This window comes from Lissotriton vulgaris, chromosome 4_1, assembly GCF_964263255.1.
Source record: "Lissotriton vulgaris chromosome 4_1, aLisVul1.2, whole genome shotgun sequence".
NCBI lineage: Eukaryota > Metazoa > Chordata > Amphibia > Caudata > Salamandridae > Lissotriton > Lissotriton vulgaris.
In genome coordinates this window covers 1,587,934,877-1,587,954,965 of record NC_141691.1, presented here as the reverse complement: position 1 = coordinate 1,587,954,965, position 20,089 = coordinate 1,587,934,877, and the positions used below count along the sequence as shown (strand labels likewise).

The window sequence follows — 20,089 nt, the reverse complement described above, 5'->3', positions numbered from 1 at the left end:
TTGACCGCAAGTTGACCAATCCTAGGAAGCTTGCGGAGGAGGCGGACACCTGGGTCAGTACCAGAGTGTCCAACAAGGGTTCTGGGGGGGGACTCCCAAAGGGGTGGTCAGGGTTCCCACCAGAGGAAAGAGGGGGGAGATAAAAAGAAAGATTTCTCCAAAGGCTCCCAACATAATTCACAAGGGAAAGGGTCTGGGTCCCAGCCCCAATCTGGCCACCAGAAGCCCACTTATCCTGACAAAGGTCAGCAGCCCAGAATGATCCGGTGCTATGAGTGTGGTGAACTTGGACACTACAAGGGGGATCCCAAGTGTCGCAAGAGAGCACCACAGGCCACTGGAGCTAAAAACCCCGGGGTGGCTAGTGTAGCGCTTGGGGAGGAGCTGTCCCAAGATGATGGGAGTGAGGGGGCAGGGCTTGTCCTAGTGTCTCTGGGAGACAGTGAGATGGTCCCTAAGGTCCATGTGCCCTCAAATACTACCAAGTGTAGGCAGTGGGTCACCCTCAATGGTCGGGGGTGGAGGCCCTGAGGGACACAGGTGCCAGCATGACTATGGTAAGGAGTCAGCTGGTGTCCCCCGAGCAAGTAATTCCCGATGCGTTCCACCCAGTTGTGATGGCTGACAACAAGGGGGGTCATTATCCCATAGCGCAGGTTCCATTTGAGTGGGGAGGGGTTTCAGGCCTTTTAAGAGTTGCTGTGAGCCCTGCCATGCCAGTGGACTGTCTGTTAGGGAATGACCTGGAGCATACTGCCTGGAAGGAGGTAGAGCTCAAGGCGCATGTGGAGATGCTGGGGTTACCGGAGTGGATTTGTGCTACCACACGGTCTATGGCTGCCCGGAAAGGGAGTCAACCAGGGCTGGAGCCTGGAAAAATGGCCCAGTCAGCTGCTAAGAAGGGAGGAGCCCGAGGGCGTGGGAAGGCCGCCCCGGGAAAGTCATCCCGTGAGATGAATGGGGCACCGGAGGAGGTTGCACCGGAGTCCACGGAGGGGGACGTTGCTCCCTTGGGGGACCTACCTACCCCTGCAGGGTGGCAGGTGGAAGGAGGGCCCACCAGGGAGGCGTTTTGCCGGGCACAGAAGGAGTGTCCTACCCTTGAGGGCATGAGGCGACAGGCCGAGGCCCAAGCAGCAGGCAATGCCTCCGCGAAGTATCATATTTACTGGGAGGATGGGCTCCTTTACAGTGAGCCCAAGTCTCCTGTGCATGGGTCATCAAGGGCCTTAGAGGTCCCCCAGTGCTACAGGGCCTTTCTTTTGGAATTGGCTCATGAGATCCCATTGGCAGGACACTTGGGCCAAGACAAGACCTTTGCTAGGCTTGTCCCACATTTTTATTGGCTGCAGATGAGGATCTCCTCAGATACATTCTGCAGGACCTGTCTGACCTGCCAAGCTAGTGGGAAAACAGGGGCTAAGCTGAAGGCTCCCCTGGAACCACTACCGGTCCTTAGCACCTCCTTTGAGAGGGTGGGCATCGACATTGTTGGGCCTATGGATCCACCGACTTCTTCTGGTCACAGGTTTATCCTGGTTCTGGTGGACCATGCCACCCGGTACCCAGAGGCTATTCCTCTGAGAACCATTACTGCACCTGCAGTGGCGCGGGCCCTGATGGGGATTTTTACCAGAGTGGGTTTCCCCCAAAGAGGTGGTGTCCGACAGGGGTACCAATTTTATGTCTGCCTACATGCAAGCCATGTGGAAGGAGTGTGGGGTTACTTATAAGTTCTCCACCCCTTACCACCCACAGACCAATGGTCTCGTGGAGCGATTTAACAAGACCCTAAAGGGCATGATCAGGAGTCTGCCTGAGGGCCTGAGGAAAAAGTGGGACATCCTCTTGCCCTGTTTGTTGTTTTCCTACAGGGAGGTACCGCAAAAGGGAGTGGGCTTCAGCCCCTTTGAGCTTTTGTACGGTCACCCTGTTAGGGGACCTCTCAGTTTAGTGAAGGATGGGTGGGAGAAGACTCCCAGGAGGCTTCCCCAAGATGTAGTGAGCTACATGATGGCCTTCCGCAGCCAGATGGCTAAGTTGTGGAAGCAAGCTTCTGACAACTTAGAGGCCAGCCAGGCGGTGATGAAGGAATGGTACGACCAGAATTCTCACCCTGTGGAGCTAGAACCTGGACAGAAGGTGTGGGTCATGGAGCCTGGAGAGCTTAGTGCCCTCCAGGATCGCTGGACAGGCCCTTATGAGCTATTGGAGAAAAAGGGCAAGGCCACTTACCTAGTGGACCTTAAGACCCCCAGGCAGCCCCACAGGGTGCTACACGCCAACCGCCTCAAACCCCACCATGAGAGGTCTGAGCTCACCTTACTGATGGGGCTGAGGAAGAGGAAAGTGAACCTCTCCCGGACCTTTTTGCGGCTAAAGAGAAGGATGGGTCAGTGGAGGGAGTGGTTCTCTCCCCATCCTTGACTCCTGAGCAACAGAGGGACTGTCGCCAGGTCCTGGGGCAGTTCGCCTCAGTGTTTTCCCTTATCCCTGGGATTACCCACCTGTGTACCCATGATGTGGACACAGGAGACAGCCCCCCTGTCAAGTTCAAGTCTTACAGGCTGTCAGATAAGGTAAAGGCCAGCATCCAGAGTGAGGTCACTAAGATGCTGGAGTTGGGAGTGGTAGAGCCCTCCAAAAGCCCTTGGTCCAGTCCGGTGGTTTTGGTACCAAAAGCTGCCCCACCGGGCACCACACCAGAACTTAGGTTCTGTGTGGATTACAGGGGACTGAACTCTGTGACCAAGACTGACGCTCATCCTATCCCGAGGGCGGATGAGCTCATTGACCGGCTGGGGGCTGCCCGATACCTGAGTACCTTTGACCTCACGTCAGGGTACTGGCAGATCGCCCTAACAGAGGGAGCTAAAGAGAGGTCCGCCTTTTCCACCCCAGAGGGCCACTACCAGTTTAGAGTGATGCCCTTTGGACTGAAAAACGCTCCTGCCACCTTCCAGCGGCTGGTGAACCGGGTCCTCTCCGGTTTAGAGGCCTTCTCTGCTGCCTACCTGGACGACATAGCTGTCTTCAGTAGCAGCTGGGAGGACCATTTGGGTCACCTCCAGGAAGTGCTTCAGGCTCTGCAGCAGGCAGGCCTGACTATCAAAGCTAGCAAATGCCAGATAGGGCAGGGGTCGGTAGTCTACCTAGGACACTTGGTGGGCGGGGGCAAGGTGCAGCCCCTACAGGCCAAGATAGAGACCATCCTGGCCTGGGAGCCTCCCAAAACACAGACTGAGGTCAGGGCATTCCTGGGCCTCACAGGGTACTACCGCAGATTTGTCAAGGGTTATGGCACTATTGTGGCCCCATTGACTGAGCTAACCTCTAAGAAACAACCTAGAAAAGTGATCTGGACAGAGGCTTGCCAAAAAGCCTTTGACTCTCTAAAGCAGGCCATGTGCACCGCTCCTGTGCTCAGGGCCCCTGACTTCTCCAAAGAGTTCATTGTCCAAACGGACGCCTCAGAGCATGGCATAGGGGCAGTACTTTCGCAACTCAATGAGGAGGGACGGGACCAACCAGTAGCCTTCATCTCCAGGAGGCTGCTCCCCCGAGAACAGCGGTGGAGCGCGATAGAGAGGGAAGCCTTTGCGGTGGTCTGGGCTGTAAAGAAGCTGAGGCCATATTTGTTTGGCTCCCACTTCCTAATTCAGACTGACCACCGGCCCCTCAGGTGGCTCATGCAAATGAGGGGCGAGAATTCCAAATTGTTGAGGTGGTCCATTTACCTACAGGGGATGGACTTCAGGGTGGAACACAGACCCGGAGTAGACCACGCCAATGCTGACGGTCTCTCTCGGTTTTTTCGCCTTAGTGATGAGAACTTCCTGGAGGTTGGGTAGTTCTCCCCACTTTCAGCTGGGCGGGACACGTGTTAGACCTGTCAGCCTTAGGGTGGTCTCCCCTACATTTTTGCCCTTTTTGCCTCCCATTTTGACCTTACATTTTGTTGGACTTAGGACTCTGGGCGCCTCACCACTGCTAAACAGTGCTGAGGTGCGGGTGCTCTCCCCTAAAAACCTTGTGAGGCTGGCATATCTGCCACAAGCCACTGCTACCGCAGTAAGGCTAACCCTCCATAGGCTAATATTGGGAACCTCTCCTTATGGGATAACTTCTGACAGGGACCTAATAAGTCTGTCATGTTTGGTCTTGTTGGACTCGGGGCGAGGAACCCTTTCCAATGATATATAGAGTTTGGGCATTACTACGCTAGGGATCCCACTTTTATAAAGTGGACCTTTTCCTGCCTACACTCAGATTAGGCTCTGCAGACTCCCCCCTCCCCTCTGCATACTGATAGCCTGCCTGGGTTGGGAGGTGGAAGTGGTGATTCACACTTTCATCCCTGGGATGAGCTGTGATGGGCTGCCCACTGTAGCCTTAACGGCCTGTCTCTCGTCACTGTGACAGCTAGGTCAGGGAAGGCAGGGAACATACCAGAACTCCCTGGACTCTTCCAGAAGCCCCTGCCCCCAGACCCATCCAGAGACTTCTACCACTTTCTAGCCCATAGACTGAAAGATATATAAGGGAAGGTCCTGGCCTCACTTCTTTGTTACACTGCTGGACCTGGAAGAAACTCTGCGGGAGTGAGGACTGCTGCGCCAGGAAGGATTGCCAACTGGAAGGAGGCTGACTGCTCCCAGGAACTGCTGCCCCTACCTACTGAGCTGCCCTACTGCCTGTTGATCCTGCCCTGCCAGGGAGACTGAAGGGATACCATCACCAGAGTGTCTCCACCAAGAGGTTAATTAATCCCCTGCCCACTGTGGGGATTGTAAGAGTCGCCAGGACTACAAGGACTTTCTAACCCCCTGCCTAGTGGGGATTCATATGGACCACCAAGCTTCCTGGCTGTCTGAACTGCCTCTGCAGCGCTGGGGGGTGTAAGGACCGTTGAGTTATCCCCAAATCGCCACCGAAGCCCAGGATCTGCCAACACGTTGTGGCGCTGTGAAGGGACTGAAGCGCTGAAGCCCTGTTAACCTCGGGTGCCCTCAGGAGCCCTTAAGGCATGATATAGCGCTGTGCCGCAAGAGTGCCGAGCTCTGGACGTCGCCGCCACTGTTTCTGTTTAGGGGATACTTAAAACTGCCTCCCAATCGTCATCACCGCAGCCCGGGTGGAAAGTACACCTAGATCGCTTGGAAAACATCCTTCTTTTCCCCCGTAAGCACCGCCGCGGCCCTGGAGCTCCGGAAGCCCTGTGCGCGTCACACTCAGCATCAGGAAAAGCCGCGCTGGGATTGGGTACCCCCGGGGCGTTGCCCAGTAACGAGGGAGGGTCCCCAGCGAGAGCCGCACTGGGATTGGTGTCCCATCAACAGGGCCGTGCCAGGATTGGTGGATACGGGAAAGGGGTTGCCCAGCAACTGCAGGCTTCCCCAGCAAGGAACCACCGCTGCAGGAAGAGCCGCGCTCGAGGGCGGGCGGGGCTGCCTCGCTCCCTACACACGCCGCGTGGATCAAGTGCCCCGGAGTCAGAGGAGCTTCGCGCCCGTGCCTACAATCCCCGCCGCAGGTAACCCCTTGCACATCCGGTTGCTGCGAGGGAGCGGGTTGTGGGCCGGGTAGGATCGCTAATGTGCCTCAGGTGAGGGGCTTGCTCTTTTGAAGTGTGGGAACTGCCTGAACTAATAGCGGACGGCCGGGACAGTGCACTTTGGCGGGAGGGGAAACTGGAAGCCTCCTTGTTTTGAGCCCAAAACCGATACAGTGCAAACTGCCATCAGGGCTTAACCACCGTCCCTTGGGGAGCTGATATACGCTGACTACAAAGTGCCTCATGCTCATAGCGCCTGGGAGCCGTGCCCAATCCACTACTGCCTCAGGAACTGTTTACTCATATACCCTAAAGGAACAGAGACTGGCTAGCTCTGCCTTAAGTGATTGAGGAACTGTTTTGTCCTAATGCGTGCTAATTAAAAGTCAGTCCCAACTCGGAACTGTGTATCAAAGGTACCAAAGGTTATTTGACTGACGCCTATTGATTGTATATGGTGCATCCTCACTATTTTTGGATCTTGCATAATTTTTAGATAAAGATATTTAGATTTTTATATAAAACCGGTGTAGTGTTTTTCTTCTGGTATGCGTGTTTCACTGGGAACTGTTGGTGTGTTGCACAAATACTTTACACATTGCCTCTGAAGTTACGCCTTTGCTGCTCTGTGCCAAGCTACCAGGTTGGAAGCGGTGGTCCCTACTTGGACTAGGGTGCATACCCCAGCCAACTAGAGACCTCGGTTCTAACACTTTTTATCTCCCTTTATGGTATGGGGTGATGGGTTTTTAGTTCTTTTTCCTTGTTGACCTTTCTGCTCACCTCTCCATGTTCCCCCTCGTATGGATTTGATCCTTTTTAGACCTCCCCTGGTGGGTCTCTTTCTTCTTGTTTTCCTGCTTCTTTTTTCTTGTTTTCTTTCTTCTCTTTCTCTTTTCTCTCTCCTTCCCTTTCCTTTCTGTTCTTGGATCTCCTCCTGGCGCTTCTTATTTATGGTGTCTTTGATGTTATTGTGTCTGTGTTGTTTTGTGTTTCTTATCTTTGTAATATCTTCTCTTTTATCAGTGAGTAGCGAGTTTTTTGTTCTTCTGTTTTTATGCCAGGTTTAAACGTATTGTCGCTTAATGTACGTGGATTGAATCACCCGGTGAAAAGGGCGAAAATGTTGGATTATTGTAAGCATCTCTCTACAGATTTAGTTTTATTGCAGGAAACGAAAATATCATACAAAGAAGCTTTGTTATTAAGGAAAGATTGGGTCCTTGATGTTGTGTGCTCGGATGCCTTTGGTAAAAAGAATGGAGTGATCACATTAATTTCTAAAAATTGGGGGTTATCTGTGGTTTCTGCGGAGCATGATTCAGAAGGACGATGGCTGCTGACTCGTCTTTTTAATGGTTCTCTCGATCTTTATGTTATGAATCTTTATACTCCGAATAGTGATGATCCATCGTTTTGGCGTTCAATTACTAAAAAGTTGTCCGATGTCCCTCATAAGGGTAATCTGATAGTAGGAGGTGATTTTAATCTTCCATTGGACACGATTTTAGATAGAAATTCTGCTATTAAATTCCGCCCCTCTAGGGCTCACAAACACATGACCAATATGTGTGCCTTGGCTAATCTTCAAGATTTGTGGCGACTTCATAACCCTATAGGGACTTCACTTTTTTTTCTTCTCCTCATTCTATCTTTTCTCGTATTGACTATCTTTTAGTCCACTCAGCTCTTTTACAGTTTTCGTTGTCCCCTTACATTCATCCTATTCTTGTCTCTGATCATGCTGCTGTATCCTTTTCGCTCCTTAATCTTGCTGATAAGAAAGAACCTCGTACCTGGAGGTTAAATATGGAAATTCTGCATGATCAGACTCAAGTGGCGGCTTTGCATGAGGAGGTTGCTAATTTTTTTTCTGATAATAAAGACTCGGTCAGTTCTCCAGTAGTTTTGTGGGATGCTTTTAAATGTACACTTAGAGGACACATTATTAAAGGGATGGCGAAAAGAAATGCGGATTTAAAAAAATAACTTACTGATCTATCCGATAATATCAAGACGCAAGAGTCTCTCTATCGACATTCTATAGACAAACAATTATTACAAAACATTAAGAATTTGAAGTATTCCTACAATACTATTGTCACTAAAAGAGCTCATACTGGGGTTCAAGCCCAGAAATCAATCTAAACTCTTACTTTTAAAAAACCGTGCAGGTAAAATTTTGGCAGCGACCTTAAAATTTCAGGAATCTAATCTTAGGTCATCTCAGATATCTTGTATTATTGATAGCTCTGGCACTAAGAAATTTCAAACTAAGGAGATTCTTGAGGTTTTTCGTGAATACTATAGTAAATGATATACTCCTATTAATCAATCCTCCTTTGACCAATGTCAACAATTTTTAAAGACGATCCCTATTCAGACTGTTTCGGATGATGATGGGGTGAAGTTGGGTGGACCGATTACATCTGAGGAGATCATTCATGCTATTAAAGCCACTCGCTCCGGAAAAGCTCCGGGTCCTGATGGATTTCCCATCATGTTCTATAAGACCTTTCTTCCATCGGTTGTCCCTCGCCTTAAAGATGTCTTTGATACTTTTATTTCATCGGGTTCGGTTTCGGGTTCAGCGGCAGATGCTACTATCGTGGTGATTCCAAAAGAAGGTAAGGATCATTCGGATCCTAAGAATTTTCGCCCAATATCCCTCCTTAATATGGAAGCGAAACTTTTCGCCAAAATTCTAGCCAAACGTTCGGAATCCTATATCCCACTGCTTATTCATCCATCTCAGACGAGCTTTGTTAAAGGTAGCTAGAGATAAAATCCGTACCTTTTGCCATATCATAGGGAAAGCAAAATGATCTACCCTGCCAGCGGCTGCTCTTGCCCTAGATGCAGAGAAGGCTTTTGATAAGGTCTCCTGGCCCTTTTTACATGCTGTACTTTGTGCACACAATTTAGGTGATTCCTTTGTTAATATGGTTATGTCCTTATATGCACACCCTAGAGCGAATATTAGAGTTAATGGTGCTACCTCCTTGTTTTTTAATCTTTGTCAAGGTACTAGACAGGGATGTCCATTATCTCCGCTCTTGTTTTTATTGTCTATTGATCCACTTCTTCGGTTAATTAATCTTCATCAAGATAATAAAGGTTTTACATTTGGTTCTCACTGTATCAAAACAGCTGCTTATGCAGATGACGTACTATTTTTTTCCGATGACATAGCTTCAGCAATTCCTGCTATTTCAGATACTATTAATCTTTTTTCTACTGTTTCAGGATATTCCCTTAACAAGGACAAAACGGAGATGTTCTCTCTCAATGCTTATTATTTCCCAGCACATATGGGGAATACTGGTTTTAAATGGCAATCAAAGCAAATTAAGTATTTGGGGATTTGGCTTCGTAGTACTCTATATGACACAAAGCACACAGACACATAGACACATTGGAGAGGCTTGCAGAGATTGGTGTCGAAGGCTCAGCGTTACTTTGGATTAAAAGTTATCTGTCCAAAAGGCGCTCAAAGATTTAAGTCGGAATGTACTCCTCCAGCCATCAGGAAAATGATAAAGGTGTTCCCCAGGGCTCGATATTGAGCCCAACGCTTTTTAATCTATATGTCTCCCCCTTAGCGAAGGTGATCAGATCCCACGGCTTCGACACTGTATCTTATGCTGATGATGCTCAGCTGCTGATCACCATTGGCCCGGATCCAGCGGAAACCAAATTAAGGTTCCAAAATTGTATGGTTGCAATAGACAGCTGGATGACCAACAATTTTTTAAAACTAAATACCAGCAAAACGGAGGTTGTGCTTTTCGGAACAGCAGACAAGTTCTGGACTGACGATTGGTGGCCAATCACACTCGGACCGTGTCCTCCCCCAGGTCCTCGGTCAGGAATCTGGGGGTGATTGTCGACAATAGGCTATCTATGACTGAACATGTCAATAAAGTAGTGCAGACTAGCTGTGGCCTGATGCGCAGTCTGAAGAACATTTTCAAGTGGCTCCCCCTCACGTCTCATATGCCCCTAGTCCAAGGCCTTATCATAAGTTGCATTGATTATGGGAACGCCCTTTTAACTTTGATAAATGAAAACCTTCCGGCAACACTGCAGGTATTGCAGAACACTGCTGCCAGATTGGTACTTGACCTTCCTCCCCGTACCCCATCAGATCCTTCCCTTAGGACCTTGCACTGGCTTCCCATTAAGAAACGCATCCAATTCAAACTGTGCTGCTTAGTACACAAAACCATCCATGGACGAGGGTCGGTTTATCTGGAAAAAAAGCTTAAACTCTACAAACCGGCCAGAGCTCTTAGATCTTCCTGCAAGCAGCTTTTAAAGGTTCCCAAAGTTCGCACTGTGAGAAACGGCGATAGGTCTTTCAGTAAAACAGCTCCTGAAACCTGGAACACCTTGCCCCTATCTATTAGGGCACAATCTAACCATCTCAGATTTCGTAAAGACCTTAAAACCTGGCTTTTCTAAACGTTCTGACCTATGCTTTCTGTCTCAGGTCTAAGCTAGCACCTTGAGACCTTCGGGTGAATTACGGGGTATATTAATGCAATTTACATTACATTTACATTACATAGCCTTTAATGAGGCTCAAACTTTACTCAAGATTCGTCAACTTTTGGATACGTGGTCTCCTAAACATATCTCTTGGTGGGGACGCCTTCAAACTTTGAAAATGATGATAACATCTATTATTATCTTTGTGTCTTCTATGCTTCCTATTAGGTTATCTTCGTCTTTTTTCATGATATTGATTCCCTTACTTCTAAGTTTCTCTGGAGTGATAAGAGAGCTAGAATTTCTTATAAATCTTTGAGAAAGCCCTACGATATGGGTGGTTGTAATTTTCCAGATTGGGAGAAATACCAAGTGGCTTTCTTAGCCTCTCAGGGGGCCCTTTGGTTCTCCTCAAATCCTCGTCATACGCCATTTTGGGTGTTGATTGTACAAGAACTTTCTTCTCCTTTACCTTCCTCCTCTTTTTTAACTACATCCACATTGTCTATTCCGTTTTCTTGTGCTATTATCCTAGAAACCATTGCAGAGGTTAAAACTATTGATAAGAAAGTGTCTCATCCAATACATAAGACTAGGTGGTCCTCTTTATGGCGCAACTCTAAAATGAAAATCGTTATTGATTCCAATTTGATGACTTATTGGGCTAATAAAGGAATTACGCTGGTTCACCATCTTTATGATTCAAATAATGATCCACTACCAGTTTTCTCTTAATAATTTGGATTTTTATACCTTTTTAAAAATAAAAGTTGCTCTTGCTAAGCTACGTTTTGTTCCAGTTTCTCCTACTATCTCTTTTGCAGATGTGGCTTACTTCTGGGCATGTGGCTTCTAAAATTTATACATTTTTGTCTTCCAATTCACCCGCATTAACCACTGTTACTCAGCAGAAATGGTTACATCATTTTGATCATGATCTTACTACACATATTTCCTCAGACACTTGGCAGCTGATTGGGAGGCTTTCTCGTCGTAATAAAATTGACCCTTCTTTACTTCAATCTACATTTTTTTCTCTTAACTTATTGCATTGGACTCCGGTACCCTTACACTCTCTTAATCTTAAAGATGATGATCTTTGTTGGAGTTGTGGCTTAGCTGCGGGTACGTATCCACATATGTTTTTTGAGTGTTCTTTACTCCAGCCTTTTGGGGATTTGGTTTATATAAACAGCTTATGTTAATATTTCAGATTCAATTTCAGCTCTCCTTTACCATGATTTTGCTGGGTCCATGGGCGTCCCCTATACCATTACCATTGGACTCTGTAGATTTGCAGTTATTAGACCTGTTGTTGACAATTGCGGTGAAGATTATTCTTATGGAATGGAAATTGTTTAGCTCTATTTCTTATCATACTTGGAGGGCGTGGGTTTCTTTCTTACGAGGGGCGCATACATTCTGTAGATGAAGCTCATCTCTCCCCTTCTATTTCTAGTGGAGTTTGGAGAGCTTCAGATGAATATATGGATTTGGCATCAAAAGGGTTGGTGGCACAGTATCCCTTTGTGGCGTCTCTCTGATTACTTTTTCTTTTTGGAGTACTGCAGGAGATCCTTTCTTTCTTCTTTTCCTCTTTCCCTTTCTCTTCTGCTTTCTTTCTTTCTCTTTCTCCTTTTTTTTTCTTTCCTCTCATTAATTTTTTTTTCACAGTGATACATTTGACTTCTATTACGGTTCCTCGTTGTTATTCTTTCCTTTTTGTAACACGCTTCTAAAAATTGCTTGGAGGAACTGTATGTGGCATATTCATGTATTTAAATATTTATATGCCTTTTCTTTAAAACTAATAAAATATTTGAACAAAAAAAAAGTAACATTGTACTTAGAAAATAATTAAATTACATAAAGTAACACATTTCCTGGTAAAATTCTGCCAAATGCAAGCACGGTTTTAACAAGACATTACATACAAAATCTTGCTTTGCGCCAAGTCGATTTTTCCTGTCTTTTTCCAATAACTCTTCCAAAATGGACCACGCAGTAAGGCTGGCTCCAGGTCTCAAAGGCAGAGCCTTGTGAAGAATGTTATCATACATTTCAGCTGTGTCGCGGCTGTAAAAAGGAGGCTACACAAAATAGAAGAAAAACATTTTTTTAACATACTATGCAAATAATACTTTCCACAGAGATTTAATTAATATAGCCTTGATTCCTAATGCTTTCACCTCTATTACTCTCCCTCAATTCTTGCTATGCTTTCTGATGTACTTCTGAAATTAAACTGGGCTTACTATTATCCCTTGCACACCATAGAGATGCACCATCTGAGTGCATCGCATCTTCCAGTTTAGGACTTCGGTTTTGTCATTCTATGTCACTTGTATGCATTTTCAAAGCCTTATCGTCAACTATATTTTCTTCTTTGTTCAGAATTATGTCATTGCAACAGAAACAGATAGATGTTGCATCATTAAATATACCAATAAGCCATAGACTATGTATTAAAGATTTTAAATTCATCTGTGACAGTACCAGAAACCATACTAAATAGTGAGACCACTGAGCATGCCATTCGAATGGCTAAGCTCGCAATAACCCTATGAAGATGGAGGAGTCAAGTCAAGAGGTGTTACACTGCTGGGGTAATGTGATGTATTTCCATCTGTAAGAATATAACCGAGTTGTGCTCTTGGTTTTATATGAAATAAAAACAAAACAACATTACATTTAATACACTAGCTTTGATCCTAGCAAGGTATGTATGTTGTTTGGCTGTATCCAAACCCCGCTCTACTTAAGTAACGGTTACCATAAGCAAACAAATAGGTAGACTGCTTGTGTGACATGCTGAACACAATATGCAGATGAACTGAAAAATACTTTTATCTCCATACTTACATCAACAGAACTCAGGGACCGACCTAATCACAGTAATATACATAAGGTAATCAAGGATATAGAAAGTATATTAAGGAATAGGCAATCCTTGATGTTCTGTCTGATGATGATGATTTATATATAGAAGGTGTGTTAAAGGGGGTGTTGTCACTGCTGAATAATATTAGCATAGAGGCTGTGATGATGTGACCTATGGTTCCGTTTTTTTTTTTAACATTAATCATCTGACTTTAATGTACCAACACATGTAAACACAGGCATTCACAAATTCTGTCTGCAAGCATCGTATGGACAAATGTTATATATGACATTATAGTCTGTCCTATTGGTTTTGCCAATGCTGGAAAAAAGTAGCAAAACATTGCTTTCTGTGTAGAATGCATATAGGAAAAAATGAACTGAATGTGGCAAACAGCACAGTTGAGTTTATTTTAGAATCCCTTGTTCATTCTAATCTAAGGACCTCCTGCCTGGAAAACGGAAGGATACATCACCAGCTGATAACATGAAGTGAAAAATTAATACTCTGTTGTAACTTTACTCCTTTCCCTTCTCCCTATTCCCCCCCTCTCTCTCTCTCCTCCCTTGGTATGAACCACGCTCCATCCGGGAGTGCGGGTTAGAATGTTCAGAGATTGTTGAAGCCGCCAAGCCGGGAGCACCTGTTGTACTTATATCAAATAAACTTAATATTGGAACCCTCAACGGTAGTGATTTGTGTCCTGGCTCAAGCTACTGCCTAGGGAAAAGAACAGTACAGCCATTCTCAGTCTTCCGAAAAGGGATGGTAACTCTAGCATAAGGAGTTCGGAATCCCAGGGAGAAATAGACGGTGTAGCAAGCTCAGACATAGGGGAGACAAGGGTGAAAAGGTGGTGATAGATATACTTGTGTTCCACCAATGCCAGGATGCCTTAAGCATCACCTCGTGCATCCATTGAATTGTATTACCCATACCCCAGCCACGTCTATAGGAAAAAAGAATGCCTGATGAGACTCATGCAAATGATCGTTGGAGGAAGCCGAAGTGCAATGGTCCAGAAAACACAGATAAGTTCTTTTATGGCAAGCCCAAGAGGGAACAGGAGGACATACTTATGCCTGATGAGACTCATGCAAATGATCGGGGGCTGTCGAAAACAAAATGCGATAAAGATTGCAATACTGGTCATGGCCAAGGAAATGAGAGCAGAAGAAGGCCTAGTCCCTGCATGGACAAGGACAGGGAAACGGAGGCTTATTTCATCAGAGGTAGTCTTGGGGTGTGTCCTGGCTCAAGCTACTGCCTAGGGAAAAGAACAGTACAGCCATTCTCAGTCTTCCGAAAAGGGATGGTAACTCTAGCATGAGGAGTTCGGAATCCCAGGGAGAAATAGACGGTGTAGCAAGCTCAGACATAGGGGAGACAAGGGTGAAAAGGTGGTGATAGATATACTTGTGTTCCACCAATGCCAGGATGCCTTAAGCATCACCTCGTGCATCCATTGAATTGTATTACCCATACCATAACGGTGCACACCCTGTTTGCTCCAGACAGTTACTGTTGTTTAATGTTGGATAATGTAACCTGATAGCTTTACCTACTACTTTCTGAATTTTAAATGCACCAGACAGTTACTGTTGTTTAACGTTGGACAATGTAACCTGAGAACTTTACTCATTACTTTCTGAATTCTTAAGAGCCTTATCTTAATGCCTGCAGATAAATGTGGACTAGAGCTACTCATGAAATCTTTACATAAAATGCCTTGGGATCAATTAAGCATTATTCTCCAGCCACGTCTATTGGAAAAAAGAAAACTACTGTTCAGAGCTAATGTACCACAGTTAGTGTGCAGTTTTGACTGTTCTCCTACTTAGACTATAGCAAGGGGTTCCCTGCTCCCGACCCCAATGTTGCTGTGCTGTATCCTTCTCTCACACCCCCCCCCCCCTTCCCTCTTTTCCGTCCCGCACCCATTGTGTGGAGTCCTCTAGTTTCTCTCCTCCCCACTTTTCCCTAAGGAGGGAGGTGTGTTGTAACTTTACTCCTTTCCCTTCTCCCTATTCCCCCCCCCCTCTCTCTCTCCTCCCTTGGTATGAACCACGCTCCATCCGGGAGTGCGGGTTAGAATGTTCAGAGATTGTTGAAGCCGCCAAGCCGGGAGCACCTGTTGTACTTATATCAAATAAACTTAATATTGGAACCCTCAACGGTAGTGATTTATTACCACATACTCCTCTGGGTGGAGCCAAGCCAAACCCACTCTATGCATATTTTAAAGAATTGTTAAAAATATTTCATCCAGACAGTTGTGCTCTTAAGCCGGAAATAAAAAAGTAAGTTTACCATACATAGGTAGGTCATTATTATGACAACTTTAAGAGAATTTTTTCAGTCATAGACAATACTACTTTGGGGCTCATTTAGAAGCTGTCAACAATCTGGTGAAATGTGTGGAAAGTGGTTTGCAGTGCATTTGACACTGGACAGTACTTTGTTAGTGTAAGCAAAATGCTAGCGCTACTTTTACACATAATTGTGAAAAATGAGACGATAACAAGGCTTGCACATTTATCCCAGAAGTAAAGCCATGATGACTGGTTATGGTAACGGTATTATCGAATTGTGGTATAACAACAAAATATCTGACAGTCTGTACATGGCAATACGAATAGTGGTAGGTGGTGCACAACTGTAGTTGAACCATAGAGTTGCAATAACTAGAACAAAGTTTTGGGTGCACTGCAGGGTGGTGCTATCCGTCAAAGCACCAGAAGAATATGAATGAGAAGTGTATGCAGCGAACTGCGGATACATCCCCTGAATAGGCACTCCGTTGATGATCAATAAATGTGATTCAACACATGTATCGAAGTTGGATATTTTTTTAATCCTCGTAGGGTTCAAAGAATTTCAAAATGTTTCATTTGAGATATTCAAAGCATATCGTCAAACAGCGTACATCCAAAGGTTCAACTTGATGAACATGATCCCCAATGCATTTCGGGCGGGGGTGCCCTTGGTCACGAGGCGCTGTGAAGGAGACAGAAAGGGACGGTGAGCGCTGGTGTGTGGGTCTGCGGGAAAGGTTAGGGCTTACCAGTGCTATAGGTGTGGGAATGAAGGTTAAAAAATCGGTGCGTGCACGGTTTTAAAAACGTGAAGGTAGGGGAAGTGCAGGATGGATTACCGCGTGTGAGTTGCCGACTTCTAAGCTATGTGTCGCTCCTTATGGTGGTAAGAGACTTACTTCAAAGTAACGGGTGGCGGGAACCGCCGTCCATGCTCGGGTGTAGAAACGCTGTCAAGCTAGTGAGGGTTGGAGCAATGATAAAGCGCGGTGTCAACAGGGAAAAAGGACTAAGAATGCTAGTGTAACTAGTGCGGCCATCTTGAAAGGGAGGGTGAGTGCGCGCTGGTAGGTTAAATGTGAATGGTGTGGAGCATATAGAATAAACAGTTGCAAAGTAGTCAACAATAACAGTTAGCACATAATCATGGTATTATAAGTAACAACTGTATTCAAGGCGATCATTAAGCCCGTGGGGCTTAAGAGTCTGTAATCTGTAAATCCACTCAAGTTCTCTTTTGAGTAAAAGTTTATGATTGTCAATACCTTCACGTTTAGTTATCATTTCTAGAACAATGTACTTCAATTGGGCAATTGAGTGGCGTGCTTCAGCAAAATGTGTCGCAACATTAGATTTTTCCACTTTTAATCTAATGTTAGATTTGTGTTCATTGAGACGGGTTTTAATCTTTCGTTCCGTTTTCCCAACGTATAGTTTCCCGCAAGGGCATTTCAATGCATAAATCAAATTCATAGAATCGCAGGTTGCGTTCACTTGCAATTGAATATTGTGGCCTTTCATGGGATGTTGGATTTGATTTCCTTTGATGATCGAATTACAATGGTTGCAGTTATGACAAGGTTGTGTGCCACGATGTTTGGAACTGGTTTCGGTTGGTCTGGATAGGATCTCTGCAATGTTCTTGCTTCTTGTATGTGCAAATAGGGGGGGTTTTTCAAAAATGCCCTGGAAATCGGGTTCGATTTGTAAAATGGGCCAGTGTTTGCATATGATTTTCTTGTATGCTGAGCTAGCGGTTGAAAATTTGGAGACTAAAACTTTACGTTGTTCTGTGTCTTTCGTGGATTGTTGAAGACTGTGCATTCTTGAAATAGTGTTGACTTGAGTTTCTGCTGCTAAGAGGGTTGATTCTGGATATCCTCTTTTACGGAACCGTTCATGCATTTCTTTAATGCGTAAGGCATATGTCTGTTCATCGGAAACTATGCGTTTCACGCGCAACATTTGTGAGAAAGGCAGATGTTTTTTTAGGGAGCCTTGGTGAAAACTCAGAAAGTGGAGAGTGTTGTTGCGATCTGTGTTACATTTACTCTAACACCTTGTTCAACAAACACGCCAAAATGTATGTCAGATACATCGATGATCTGTTCATCATGTGGTCTGACACCAAAGATTCCCTAAACCAACTACTGACAGAAGTCAATACCTAAGACTCACGTATAAACCTATCATGGCAAATCAGCGACATGGAGATATCCTTCCTGGATGTACTCATCAAAAATACCCCTGAAGGAGTGACCACCGATCTTTATCGAAAAAACACAGATCGCAACAACACTCTCCACTTTCTGAGTTTTCACCAAGGCTCCCTAAAAAAACATCTGCCTTTCTCACAAATGTTGCGCGTGAAACGCATAGTTTCCGATGAACAGACATATGCCTTACGCATTAAAGAAATGCATGAACGGTTCCGTAAAAGAGGATATCCAGAATCAACCCTCTTAGCAGCAGAAACTCAAGTCAACACTATTTCAAGAATGCACAGTCTTCAACAATCCACGAAAGACACAGAACAACGTATAGTTTTAGTCTCCAAATTTTCAACCGCTAGCTCAGCATACAAGAAAATCATATGCAAACACTGGCCCATTTTACAAATCGAACCCGATTTCCAGGGCATTTTTGAAACCCCCCCCCTATTTGCACATACAAGAAGCAAGAACATTGCAGAGATCCTATCCAGACCAACCGAAACCAGTTCCAAACATCGTGGCACACAACCTTGTCATAACTGCAACCATTGTAATTCGATCATCAAAGGAAATCAAATCCAACATCCCATGAAAGGCCACAATATTCAATTGCAAGTGAACGCAACCTGCGATTCTATGAATTTGATTTATGCATTGAAATGCCCTTGCGGGAAACTATACGTTGGGAAAACGGAACGAAAGATTAAAACCCGTCTCAATGAACACAAATCTAACATTAGATTAAAAGTGGAAAAATCTAATGTTGCGACACATTTTGCTGAAGCACGCCACTCAATTGCCCAATTGAAGTACATTGTTCTAGAAATGATAACTAAACGTGAAGGTATTGACAATCATAAACTTTTACTCAAAAGAGAACTTGAGTGGATTTACAGATTACAGACTCTTAAGCCCCACGGGCTTAATGATCGCCTTGAATACAGTTGTTACTTATAATACCATGATTATGTGCTAACTGTTATTGTTGACTACTTTGCAACTGTTTATTCTATATGCTCCACACCATTCACATTTAACCTACCAGCGCGCACTCACCCTCCCTTTCAAGATGGCCGCACTAGTTACACTAGCATTCTTAGTCCTTTTTCCCTGTTGACACCGCGCTTTATCATTGCTCCAACCCTCACTAGCTTGACAGCGTTTCTACACCCGAGCATGGACGGCGGTTCCCGCCACCCGTTACTTTGAAGTAAGTCTCTTACCACCATAAGGAGCGACACATAGCTTAGAAGTCGGCAACTCACACGCGGTAATCCATCCTGCACTTCCCCTACCTTCACGTTTTTAAAACCGTGCACGCACCGATTTTTTAACCTTCATTCCCACACCTATAGCACTGGTAAGCCCTAACCTTTCCCGCAGACCCACACACCAGCGCTCACCGTCCCTTTCTGTCTCCTTCACAGCGCCTCGTGACCAAGGGCACCCCCGCCCGAAATGCATTGGGGATCATGTTCATCAAGTTGAACCTTTGGATGTACGCTGTTTGACGATATGCTTTGAATATCTCAAATGAAACATTTTGAAATTCTTTGAACCCTACGAGGATTAAAAAAATATCCAACTTCGATACATGTGTTGAATCACATTTATTGATCATCAACGGAGTGCCTATTCAGGGGATGTATCCGCAGTTCGCTGCATACACTTCTCAGTCTGTACATGGCCACATTAGTGGGGTGGTGCTCATTTTTCCAAAATGGCAATGAGCAGAGCTTCACTGTACACAATCAGTAGAATGTTATCCGGAAAGTGCTTCCACTGATGACCTAAAAACTTTGTTCCAACTCTTTAAAGAGGTAAGCTTTTCAAAGTTGCCTAACACAACTGAGGGCCTTAGAACAACATCCCTTACATCACTCATTAACACCTCCTCAAAATTCCCGGTAGCAGGAGCATTGATAACTGTGGGGAGGACCGTGGTGATAGCAATAACAGGGATCGCAAATGGAACCTTTAGGGTTGCCTCAAAATGAGAAATTATTGGAGGAATCAGTAATTTGATTCTTGATACTTCCCTGTATTTCACCCTAAGCTCCCCCTGCTTCCAGCAGGAACGGGACTTAAGAGGGAGAATGGAGTTTGGAAGGATCAGGAAAGAGCAGCATTAAGCTGCTAAATGCATCCTCCTCAACGTACGCTCCCTGCGCTGACACAACATGGTGATCGGGAACATCCTGGATTCAGTCTCACTCAATGCCTCCTTCCTCATGGAAACCTGGACCAACGCCTCCTCCGTCCCTGACATCGCCATCGCCATCCCAGATGGATAAAAGATCCAGAGGAAGGACCACAAACCTAACCCAGAGAGGCGGCCTCACTATCGCACACAAAAGCTCCCTTCGCCTCACCACCTCCAGCGAAACCTTCCCCGCCGCCAAGCAACTGCACTTCCAGATCCACACCAGCACCCACTCCATCGCAGCCATGGACTACATACTCATTGGAGACCTCAACTTCTACCTCGACAACCTCAGCGACCCAAACTCCACCACCCTCCGTGACAACCTCACCAATATCAGACTGAAACAACTCGTCACCACACCGACCCACAAGGCAGGACTCACTTCGACCCCATCTTCGCAGGAGGAAACAGCGTCCACTTCAGTCACAC

At 45.6% G+C, this 20,089-nt stretch overlaps 1 protein-coding gene across 3 annotated transcripts in view; it reads right to left on the bottom strand.

Annotated features, from left to right (window-relative positions):
- Positions 1 to 20,089, bottom strand: part of SGK3 (serum/glucocorticoid regulated kinase family member 3) — a 652,786-nt gene that overhangs the window by 59,519 nt on the left and 573,178 nt on the right. For all 3 annotated transcript variants that reach the window (XM_086965820.1, XM_086965822.1, XM_086965821.1), the window contains one exon: positions 11,980 to 12,135. In XM_086965820.1, coding sequence (XP_086821946.1) covers positions 11,980 to 12,135 — 156 coding nt within the window. The remainder of the gene's footprint in view (positions 1 to 11,979; positions 12,136 to 20,089) is intronic.